This window comes from Eurosta solidaginis, chromosome X (genome assembly GCF_040869045.1).
Source record: "Eurosta solidaginis isolate ZX-2024a chromosome X, ASM4086904v1, whole genome shotgun sequence".
Classification (NCBI taxonomy): domain Eukaryota; kingdom Metazoa; phylum Arthropoda; class Insecta; order Diptera; family Tephritidae; genus Eurosta; species Eurosta solidaginis.
Window position 1 is genome coordinate 36535121 of NC_090324.1, and position 12514 is coordinate 36547634.

Genomic DNA, 12514 nt, shown 5'->3' on the forward strand with positions numbered 1-12514 from the left:
TGAAATATTTCAATGAACTTTCTAATCACATAAAAAGTAGTAGGTAATGACTTGAACACTTTTAAAAAAGTTTATTGGAGCACCTTAAAACCCTTCCAATAAGATAAGGCTTTTTTTAATATAACAATAAAATAAAATGATGTGTAACGAAAACAAGGCTAAACAAAAGTTGTAACAGGGGGGATTCGATTCACGTCCTTTTCAACCTCCCATTATATGTTGAGCTGTGCTAATCGGATTCTTCATGCATTTCATCAGCGTCTTTACTAAACAAAGTTGGGGAGTGATTAGAAACACGTTCTTTCCAACATTCCAACACAAGTTTTGCTTTTGACCGGAGGCAGCTTAAAATTCCAATATAAATGAAAAATATATGTTCCAAATATTTGTTACCTTATGCTGGGAGCACCGAAGGATTCGAAACGCATCCTTTCCAACCTCCCTTAAAAGAATGGCTTCCAGAAGCGGCATGCTAGTAAATGGCATTCCGAAAGCATACTCAATAGTATTAAGTAATCAATTGTAATAATGATTTGTACTTAGTAGTTTAAGTTTTAGGCCTAAACAGCCGTAACAATAAATAAATTAAATATCACTTTTATCACAATCCATAACGAAAATACATCTTTACCACACTTATAGAAAAACTACACAAGCGTAACTCTAAAAAAGGTTTGAATTTTAGGTTATAATTCGTTTCTAAAGAATACATGACCGGGCTACTGTTCCATTGAAACTAATGGATCTTGTCTACTGCGCACTATGAGGTAAATTGGAAAAAGATGTCTCGAAGTCAAATAATAAAAGCTAAATACTTCTTTTTCTTAAACAGCAAACCTTTTATATATTTTTAGATGTTGAATTCGAATATGTACAAATAATCGATTCAAGCAATCATCGAAAATTACCAGCCAAGTGTATGTTGTCGAACCTACCAGTAAATAAGTTTAGACATTATATAATGCGCTCAAGTAGATGAGTATTTTTCTACTAACCATTAAATATGTAGTTGAAAGATAAGATACTTTCAGTACCGTGTATTTATTTTTAATCTAAATAATAAAACTGTAGTCACATCTAAATCGGCCATTAAATATGTAGTTGAAAGATAAGATACTTTCAGTACCGTGTATTTATTTTTAATCTAAATAATAAAACTGTAGTGCACATCTAAATCGGCTCCTTAAGATTTAGTTTACCTGTCTGTCGCTGGAATTAATACTAAAGATTAATTTTTTAATAATAATTTAGAAATTATGTCTTAAGTTATATATATAAGTTTGCTTGTGTGTTGGCAGGCTCACCGACATTTTTTCACTTTAACACAAACATTAAGCAAATGACTATGACAATATTTAATTAGTGGTTGAATTAACATTGTGCTTAAAAAATACTTATTATTTTCTGCCTGAATGCTTTCAGAAGGCTGTGTATTTTTAATACTGACTATTGTTCCTTCTGCGGGTTGAGAAGTCAGTCCTTCTAACTTATGATGGTGAAATAGCTTCAATTCTATAAAAACAAACTTTTGCTTCGTATATGGGTAAAATCTGTCTAGCCATGAGTGAGGAACAAATGTATTTTCATTTGATAAACCAAAATTTTCCATTGATGTTCGTTTGAGGTTCGTTTTATCATTCAGCCTTTCTCTACTATTTAAAGAAAACTTAATCATAAGTAGAGTTATAGCAAATAACACAATGAAAAAAATTAAAATCTCTTTAAAATTAAAAGATAGAAACTTTACTGTGGCTTTGATTTTGCGTTTTCCTTTCTCTCTGATATAAAATGAATTTTGGGTTGTAAATTGTGAGTTCATCTGTTCTTCATTTCCTTTATCTCTATTGATATTTGATACTGAAGGTAGTATCCACCGACTTCGGAATAATAACCACTTTGAAAGGTTTGCAATGTGCCAGCTTGTTGCTATTCCAACAACTTTTAAAACAATCCATGGTTGTATCCGCATCGCACCGCTGTTATACGTCAGCTCTTCGTTTTTCACAACTTCGTTCGGATGTTTATCAAAGTGGTCATCTACAAAAGAAACGAGTAATATATGATTTAAAGTATTAGAAAAATTGGTTAGGTTTAGTGGTGGTGGACTAATTAATTTCATTTAATTAATAATTTCATAACATTATTTCAGTAACGACAGATATCTGCCTCTTCTACGTCCCCAAGGTTGCACTCAATGGTTGATAAGCGAAAATATCTTAATGTATAAATTAAGCGGGGATATCCCTAATTGCATTTTAATGTATGAAAACATTTATTTAAAGAATTTTTTTTATTTAATTTATTTAATGAAATGGGAAAATTTATTTAAACAACGTGATATCAGGACAAGGCGATAGCTGTTTCGACTATACCTTGTAAATCTGTTCAAAGCTTTTTCTCCCGGGAGTGGGATCCGAACCCGCAATCCTACGATGGTTGTAGTGTTACAAACGCATTCAGCCACGTCATGACTTAATTGTTCTAAACTTATCCCGATTGCCTTTGCATATTTTATTGTTATATATGTACTTCGTAAATTTTTTTTCTCTTATTTATTTATTTTTTGTTTAAAAAAGTTCAAGTTATTTAAAAATACACATATAAGACATAGTCTTTTACAGCGTCATATTTGTTATTATTCTTATTACGAGTACAAAGTAAGTTTAAAAAAAAATAGAAGTAACATTGAAACAATACAGACATATCGATGCCTTACTTTCTCAACCTGGTATCTTAAACAAGGTAACTTTTCAGGAAGCAAAAAAAAAACTGTTAATTTTTTTTACCGTCGTTTTTTATGTAAAAATTTTAATGCTATTATTAACACATGAATTATAGCTATGTGCGCAAGTAAAAATTATATACTATGTTAGTTTACGCATAAAACGAATTTTTTAAGATACGAGTTTTCTGCATTAACGATAATTTCATTTTTGAAACTTGATTTATAAGTTACTCGTTTGCTGCACTTATATGTGTACAACGAAGATGCTTCAAAACTATTAAATAAAAATAATATTTTGTTTGAAATTAAGGTTTTATTTGTTAGGATATTAAAAAAAACAGAATTCATATTAATTTATTTTAATTTAATTATATCATTGGGGTGGAAAATTGTCATAAAATGAATGATAGTCTGCTGGAATCGTACGTTTTAAGTCCTGTAAGTCTTCATATTTTCTTTTAGAAATCGGTAGTTGCTGATTGTAGAGACCCGGTATTACTAAGTCATCATTGTGCTGCACTTATGGTCGCAATGAGGTAATATATTCCACTCTTCGTCAAAACATAATTTATATTGAACTCCGTCATTTAAGGTATATTTAAGAGCTCGCAAATCAACAACACATGGGTCGCCCTTCTTTGTGCCTGGCCAAATTGACTTCAAGTAATTAATTTGAGAAAAATCGCAGAAAAACTTGTGGTTTAAGTAATTAACGCGACAAGGTTGCGACAATCTGGATTGGTTTATAACCGTGTTAAAATCAGCTGGCACGTAGAGTTCTCTTCCTTTATTTTGCTCCAGTTGAAAGTAGAGGAATTGGTTGCACTGCTTGCAAATCTACCGTGAACATTTGGATATCACCTTTACAACAAAGTTCCTTGTCTTTGGATTTCTCTTTTCTAGCACGCCTCTTATTTTTTATATGAATCTGATATTCAAATTATGGCACATTTTTATTTTTGTACAAGAACAGTTGGTCTTTCTTGAGCTTGTATATACTAATATTGGCTTTGTGTACAGCGTCTAAAAGCATTTGTACTTTTTTTTCAGCCTCATTAATGTTGCTATCTTTCAAATATTTTTCAAAATCTTTGTACACTTCTGCCCAAGTTTTGTACTGAACGTCTACATATTCTCTACTTGTACTTTGTCGGCAATAGTGTGAAGGCATTTTAGGCAAATTCTGTAGAAAACAGTTCACATGATTTACTTTGGCAATGTTTCTTTTGCTTTTTCGTTTTACTGTTTCACTTTACTTTACCAAGCCAATGTCGGTTGTATGTAGATTGGCCGTAATCCATTTCCTAAAAAATTTTTTTTGCAAACAAACTTGATCTCTCCTGAAATTTTTAAAGTGTAGGCTAATGTCTTTACTCGCCGAGAAATAGTACAAGTTGTTCTTGAAGTGAGCGCCCTTTGGGACACCATAGCAACGACAAACGCTTTTTTTCTTCCCATGACAGTAACCAAAATATTTTAAAAATATCGTTCCTATTTTCTTCTGTAATTTCGTTGCACTGCTTACAAATTTTTTGGCACATATTTCCGAACGGCACCGAGCTTTCAAAGTTCTTTCTTTTCTTATTTCCATTATCCCAGTTTCTTTTTTGGTTCTCTTAATCGATGCATACTCCCGACCACACATTCGCTTTAGTTTTTGACGGTTTCTAGTCCAGTTTTGCTTATATCCCTGGCTTTTCAGTGATCTTTTTACTGTGATGACTTAGATAGATCTGAATCAGTGCTAGGATGATACTCGCTTCCACTCACGGAAAAGTCGGATTCTGAGAAAAAGCCAGAGTTATCAGATTTCACTGAGAGAAAACATCCTGTTTTTTCATCCAAAATCCATTCTGTTGTGTTTCAGGTTCGTGATTCCTCATAATGATTAAGGTTCAGTTGGTCTTATATATGGTAGGTAGGTGAAATGGCTGAAATGGTGAGCCGTAACTCGTCTAAAAACCTACGGAATGTTAAGGTCAATGTATTACAGCCAGCCAGAGTTGTTGATAAAATTAAGAATATTCGGGATTGCTATCACAGATAACCCTCTGAGGTCTTCTAGAAACGGGGTACCAAGGAACCTTAGCCGGGCTCTAGCTAGAGCCGGGCATTTACACATAAAGTATTCTAATGTCTCCCTGACATTTGGATCTTTACAGCTTCTGCGTTATTCGTTATTCGGAATGCCCATCTTTTCCGCATGCGTACCTACTGCCCAATGACCGGTGCAGACTGCTATCAGTTTGCGTGTGTTAGCCCTGGATTTCTTCCGAAGACTTCTCGTCCTCATTCCATCATAGGTTGGCCATTTGGATTTTGATATTGCACAGGTGGTGATGTTATTCCACTTTGTTTGGCTACTGCTAAGGGTATGCTACACTGATTATTTCCTCGTTCATCTCCGATGAGCCCCTGCCTGCTAACTCGTCAGCCTTCTCGTTACCCTCTATCCCCCTATGACCCGGGACCCAGATAACGCGTAGTTCTACATTGGTGGATAACTGGGATATGAGTCGCTTAAAAGCCCACACAAATTTTGAGTTAATGTGTGGGGAGGAAAGCGCTTTTATTGCTGCTTGGCTATCCGACAGGATGCAAACTTTACCAGCTACATTCAAACCCTCCAGTGATTTGCAGGCTTGCCAAATCGCGAGCATTTCTGTTTGAAACACGCTGCAGTGCGATGGGAGTCTGAATGATGCAGACAAGTCTAGGGACTCAGAGAAGACTCCGGCCCCCACTCCCGATTCCATCTTGGAGCCGTCAGTGTAGATTTGGATGTCGCCCACCCTTATTCCCGGGTTTATCTTATATATGGCTATCAATAGAAATTTTACGCGTCCAACGCTTTTAGTTAATTATCTGATCAATGCCCTAGATTGATGAGGAATGTGATGCCTAGTACCTAGGACCCACCTTTGCTATTGCAAAAGAAAATAATAAGACACTTTTGGGGGATAACAAAACAATTAATACTCCTTTAAATATACATGTATATTAAGATAAGGGCTTGACGCAGTTATGAAAAAAGCATTGGTTGAGATACCGAGATATGTATACCTATTTTTTTTTCGATAGACACAGTCTATTGAGATAGGAATTTGTTGCAGTTATAGAACAGAAAAATAGGAATCGTTTGATATGAAAATCTCAAAATCGCATTTTTTAAGATACGAGGCATCGATTTGTTCCATGGATACCTGTTAAATTTGAATTAGCATTAGTAATCAATTAATTAGATGCCTATTTTAATGGCCAATGATTATTTCAATTGTTTTCCGAACAACTAATTACTAATTGATTACCATAAGAAAACAATCAAAAAAATCATGATTTTTTGACGGTTATTGAAAAAAATCAAAAATAATCAGAAGTAATCAAGATGATTACTTTTGATTATTTTAGATTTTTTTTTTTTTTTTTGATAATTTTTGATTATTTTTCCGCTTTGTTGAAAGAAAAATTCTCGTTTGTTGCATGCACGGTATAATTTCTACATACAAGTACATTTTAGGATGCAACAGTAAGTGGTGAGCGCTTACCGAGGCAAATATATACATACATGCACATATAGGGCGAATGGTATATGAGCGTTGATCTAAACATATTCTCCGGTAAGAATACACACATGTGCATATTTTACTACACTCATTATATAAAATAATGTGGGATCGAAAACGGCGGTTTTTCTAATTGCCCAGACAATATGTAAAAAAATGTTGGATTCATAGGTTGGCGTCCAAAAGCTTTCATTTAGCAACGATCCCCTATGGTTTCATCCTTAAGTCTAGCCAAATTTGTTATATCCAAAATAAATATATCCACTATTTTGGATAACGTTATGGCTATGCACCGATTATTTTGTACATACAAGTACATTGGCGGATGTAACGGTATACTGCGAGCGCTTATCTAGGCATATGGATACATACATACCAACCTACAAATTATCGTGTCTGTTGAGGTATCCGACGAATACCTTGCGGGGGATTGCGTATTGTTTTACAACAAACCAATATGTTCAAAACATATGTATGAGCAAAATACTAATTAGGTTGATATCATCACTTCCAACTGGAGCGATCATATAAGTTGTGATTCATGATCAGTTGTCTAACAAAAGGTTGTTATATCCCAGATAAATTTATTAACATATGTCCATGTACATTAGATTGAAACTTCTTTTTATTTCATTATGATTACGTCTAGGATATTTTTTGCATAGTGAGCCATATTTTTATTACTAACAATGAAAATTCCAAACCCATTTGTTTGCCTATCATACATTATTTTTTCGACATGGTTGGATATTTTCCAAGAATATATATATATATATATATCTTCTTAATATATTAAAAACACGTGTCACAAATTTGAGGCCAATGGACTCGTAAACTACTGAACCGATTTTGAAATTGTTTTGCACCCCGTGTGTAGTTTGATCTGACTTGAAATATAGGATAGTTTATATCTCAGTTTATAGTCGCAATATTATTTTATTGCAATTTTTTTATTTGTTTATACGTAATATTAAAATGTTACGTATACGCAATGGCACTCATATTTTCAGGAGGTGCGGATATACTTCCGTGTAATTGCTTGGTGTTTAATTAAACAACCTGCTTATCAATAAAAAACATTATAGCGAATGATATCAAGTATAGCACATCACCAGGTCCGCCCAGAGGGGGGGGGGGGGGGGGGGGGGCTTCTGAGGGGGCCCGCGATATAGAGGTACTATGACATTTTTTTTAATACAGGAGAGTCTTTAGTTGTTCCATGTGGAATTTTTAAGCCGAATTTCAAAAGCAAGGAAAATCTGTAGTCCGTTTTAATATTATAGTGAAGTGCGAAAAATAAAAATCTATATATATAAAAGGAAAGGCTAAAATGTGTGTTAGTTGGTCGCCGGTGTTTGAAGAGATGCGTCGGTCGATTTTGTTCAAACTTTCACACAAGTTGCGTAAACCTAACGCGGTGGTTACTACAGGAACAGGGTCTCGAGATATAGGCAAAAACGTGGGCCAGTGAATTCCTAGACAGTGTTTATACAATATGGATATCAAATGAAAGCTGTTGATGAGTGCTTTGGCACAGAGTAATATATTATCCAGCCGGACTGGGACTGGGATTAGGACTAGGCCTGGGACTGAGACTCGGAGTGGGACTGGGACTGGGACCGGAATAAAATACATACCACCCTCTGGGATAGGCAATAAGGGAATGAGAAAGAAAGAAGAATGAGAAGGAATTGAGAGAAGAGAGAAGGAGATTGGGAAAGAGATAGACTGAGACGAAGATGGAGATAGATGAAGCGAAAAAGACGGAGGGAGGAGAGAATAAAAGGATTAGGAAAAAGTGAAGAGGGGGAGGGTAGTCAGACTGAAAAAGCTTATTAAAATGTATGCAGATAGGCCAAATTTAGGGCAGGACAACGTCTGCCGGGTCTTCTAGTATATATATATATACATTGTAAAGGTCTATAACAGCGGTCGACTGCTAATACGTGTCCTAAAAAGACTTGACTTGACCTCAGTATTAATAATCCGAAGTCGGAAAAGAAAAAATTTCAGTCGTTCAAAAGATATTAACGAAAAAATTAATGCTTATTTATGAAAAAAGCTCTCTAAATGGGACGAAAAACACTCACATAGTGGCGATGATATGAAACCAATATTACTAAAATAAAGCGAACAATATGATAAACTTTGATTACAAAACAATCAGTGCATAGCCATAACTTAATCCAAAATAGCGAATATATTAATTTTGGATACAAAACAAAATTGGCTTGACTGAAGGATGAAACCATTATTATTTTATATAATGAGTGTAGCAAATAATGCAAATGGGTATATACTTACCTGAGAATATTGTAACGAATTTACTGAAATTCCGCTTATTCCAAATCTTCTGCTAACGTTCGAATCACTAAGCTGTTGAATAAATTACTCCAATATTGAGTAATGCAAAAATGGTCTTTATTAGACTACTTGAAAGTACTTCACAATAACACTTATACTTTGCAACTGATAGCTTGCTTAAATCAAACTGATTACTGATTGCTCAGCTTGCGCTCTTTATACTCTTCGATTTCCTCGTTCGCATATTTCTAGGCGTTTCTAGAATTTACTATAAAATTACCAAAAAATACTACAGATGTACGTTTATAGCTTCTCATATGCGCGTGTATATGTGAGTGATACTTGTACAAATGATTGCCTACTTTTGTGAGCATCTCAGATAAGATATATGAATCTGTTTGTGCGTTTCTCTCCGCTGCGTGTACGTACATATGTGTAGACATAATGATTGTTCCACCGATGACCTACTTTTTGGAGTATCTCAGACATATGCGTGTGTTTGTGCGTTTCTCTCCACTGCTTGTATGGACATGTGGGTAGACATAATGATTGATTTGTTGATGTGCATACAAGTCACTGCTTAGTATCGGCTTAGAGATGATGTTGTTGTTGTTGTATCAGTGCCTGGCCCCACCTAACAGCTACGACCGATCACAAATTGTCATCAATATCCTCTAACGGGAGTCCGAGGAAACTTGCTGTTTCAACAGGGGTGGACCATAATGAAAGGGGTGTTAGAGGCGTTGGTTCCACATTACAATTAAAGAGATGGTTGGTGTCATGTGGGGACACATTGCAAGCGCGGCATACATTTTGTATGTCGGGGTTGATTCTGGATAGGTAAGAGTTTAACCTGTTACAGTATCCAGAACGAAGTTGAGCTAGAGTGACTCGCGTTTCCCTGGGGAGTATGCGTTCCTCTTCCGCAAGTTTTGGGTACTGTTCTTTGAGTACTGGATTCACCGGGCAATTCCTGGCAAACGCCTGTTTGTGGAGTTCACCAAGGACCTGCTTGTTTTTGTTTGCTTCGTACGGCTGAGTTCTCAGGTGCCGTATTTCCTCAAAATGCTTACGGAGATTACTCCTTAAGTCCCTAGGCGGTGTTGGTCCATCAATCAGATGTCTGTTGGGATGCACAGTTTTCTGGGTATTCAACAGGAACTGTTTGGTTAGCATCTCATTTCTCTCCCTGATGGGGAGTATTCTCGCCTCATTATGTAGATGGTGTTCCGGGGACATAAGACAGCCCGTGGCGATTCTGAGAGCAGTATTTTGGCAGGCCTGTAGCTTCTCCCAGTGGGTAGTTTTTAGACTTGGCGACCATACAGGGCACGCATAGCACGCAATCGGCTGGCCAATTGCTTTATATGTGGTAATGAGCGTTTCTTTGTCTTTTCCCCAAGTACTGCCAGCAAGGTATTTGAGGATTTTATTACGGCTCTGGATTTTTGGAACAATTGCGGCTGCGTACTCACCAAAATGTAGATCCTGATCAAACGTCACACCCAAGATTTTTGGGTGTAGGACAGTTGGTAGCGTAGTGCCATCGACGTGGATGTTCGAAATGGTCAACATTTGGGACGTCCATATTGTAAATAAGGTCGCGGAGGATTTAGTCGGTGATAATGCCAGGTTCCGCGAGGCGAAAAGAGAGATCAGAGAGCTCTTCGTCGACCGTAGAATGCATTATATATTGTCGGCAGAAAGCGCTCGCGCCGTTTTTCGCATCCGACAGCACTTTATCGTCAAAAGCGATGGAAACTTTGTCATTGTGCCTAGACGGATTCGATAGGGACTTTACGGTGGATCACAGTTTACCTACACCGGCAGCGAGGTTACAACCGCTTAGGTGCCCCTCCCATTTTGGCCGCTTGTGTACATCCACAAGCAATCTGATGCGTTGGTGGTCGCCGGAATCGAGCTGTTTTATAGGGTCACGTTCTCTCGCTAAATTTGCGGCCTCCGCCGGGAAGTGGGGCCGAATTTCGGGAACTCGTGGTTTGCAATGGTTTGTATGCGGTACATTACATCGTTGATCCGTTTTAAAACTTTGTATGGGCCTTCCCAATTACACTGCAATTTCGGGGACAAACCTCTTTTTCGTTGTGGGTTGTATAACAGCACCAAATCTCCTTCCTGAAAACCTTCCGAATTAATTGCTTTATCGTATCTGGCTTTCATCTTGTCACTCATAATCTTTGCTCGTTGCCTTACAAGATCGTGTATCCCTCTCGGGTCTTCTTCCAAGACACCAGTGGATTTCTTGGCATTCTCTCTGCATCGGCGTCTATCCCAAACTTCAAATCAGCTTGCAGTCGAAGGTCATTGCCAAAAATTACCTTTGCGGGAGTTTGGCCAGTTGTCTCATGCACTGCCGATCGGTAAGCCATCAAGAATAATGATATGTTTGTATCCCACTCCTTATGGTACTTGTCTACTACTTTCCTTAAATGCTCCTCCAAGGTTCTATTGAAACATTCCACCATACCATCGGACTGAGGATGTAATGCAGTTTCCGTGTTTTTCAAATTCCCAATGATTTACACATTTCTTGGAACACAGCTGATTCGAAATTCCTGCCTTGGTCAGAATGTAACTCCATTGGTACACCATACCTTACCCAATTGTTTATAAACACTTCTGCTACTGTTTCCGCTTCTTGATTTGGGATTGGGTATACCTCTGGCCATTTGCTGAAATAATCCATAACCACCAGTACATATTTGTTTCCGCAGTTGCCAGTAGGAAATTGACCTGCGACATCCATAGCGATCCTTTCAAATGGCGCACCTGAGTTATATTGCTTCGTCTGGACATGACTTCGGGTTTTGGGCCCTTTCGCTCTGCTGCAAACCTCGCAGTTCGCAATCCACTCAGTGGCTAACTGACGGCAACCAACCCAATAGAATCTCTGTTTAATCTTCTCGAGCGTTTTCGTGATTCCAAGATGACCTCCGCTTGGACCATTATGCAGCTCGCTGAGCACGTCAGGAATCCTCTTTCGGGGCACAACTATGAGTTTCTTCTTGCATTGACCATCCTCACTCTCCCATACTCAATGCAAGCAACCTGATATCAATTCGAAACTGTTCCACAGTGCCCAATATGACTTCGCAATGGGACTCTCTGCTGACATCTCCTCTCTATGTGCTCTTTCGTTTCGTTCGAGCCCTTGCATATCATGTGACAGATCAGTATCTTCTAGCTGACACTTACTTAGTTGTTCCTTGTCCCATTCATCCGTACATGTTATAGTCATTAGCCGACATCTATAATGTCTTCTTTAGCCTCGGCCTTTGAATAATGCCTGCATTCCAAACTACATGGTCTTCGTGACATTGCATCAGCATTTCCATGGGAACTACCTTTCCGATGCTCAATGGAAAAGTCATAGCTTTGTATTCGCTCGCTCCACCGTGTCAATTTTCCTTCCGGATTACGGAGCTGCAGAAGCCATTTCAACGCTGCGTGATCTGTCCTGACGCGGAATCGCTGGCCGTAGAGGTATTTGTGAAAATGTTTAGTGCACTCTACCAATGCCAACAGCTCTGTCCGTGTAACGCAGTAGTTCCTCTCTGGTTTTCCAATTGAGCGGCTGTAATATGCAACTACCTTCTCCTACCCATCAACCAGTTGTGACAAAACGCCTCCTATAGCATATCCACTCGCATCTGTATCTAGAATAAATGTTTCTCCTGGAATCGGATATGCCAACATTGGGGCAGTGCACAAACGCTCCTTAAATGTTTGGAAAGCCAACTTTTGCTCCTTCTTCCATTCAAAAGCTTTATTTTTTCTTGTAAGCTCATGGAGGCTATGGGCTACGCTGGAAAATTTTGGTACAAACAGGCGGTAATATGTGCACAGCCCAAGGAAACTTCTCAATTCATAAAGGTTCAGTGGTCTTGGCCAATCCTTTACT

General features: G+C 37.6%; 1 protein-coding gene across 6 annotated transcripts in view; it reads right to left on the reverse strand.

Annotated features, from left to right (window-relative positions):
• Positions 1-1025: 1025 nt before the first annotated feature.
• The window catches only part of Ephrin (ephrin), a 655394-nt gene continuing 643905 nt past the window's right edge, over positions 1026-12514 (reverse strand). For all 6 annotated transcript variants that reach the window (XM_067758471.1, XM_067758470.1, XM_067758466.1 and 3 more), the window contains one exon: positions 1026-2037. In XM_067758471.1, coding sequence (XP_067614572.1) covers positions 1301-2037 — 737 coding nt within the window. In that variant the 3' untranslated portion in view covers positions 1026-1300. The remainder of the gene's footprint in view (positions 2038-12514) is intronic.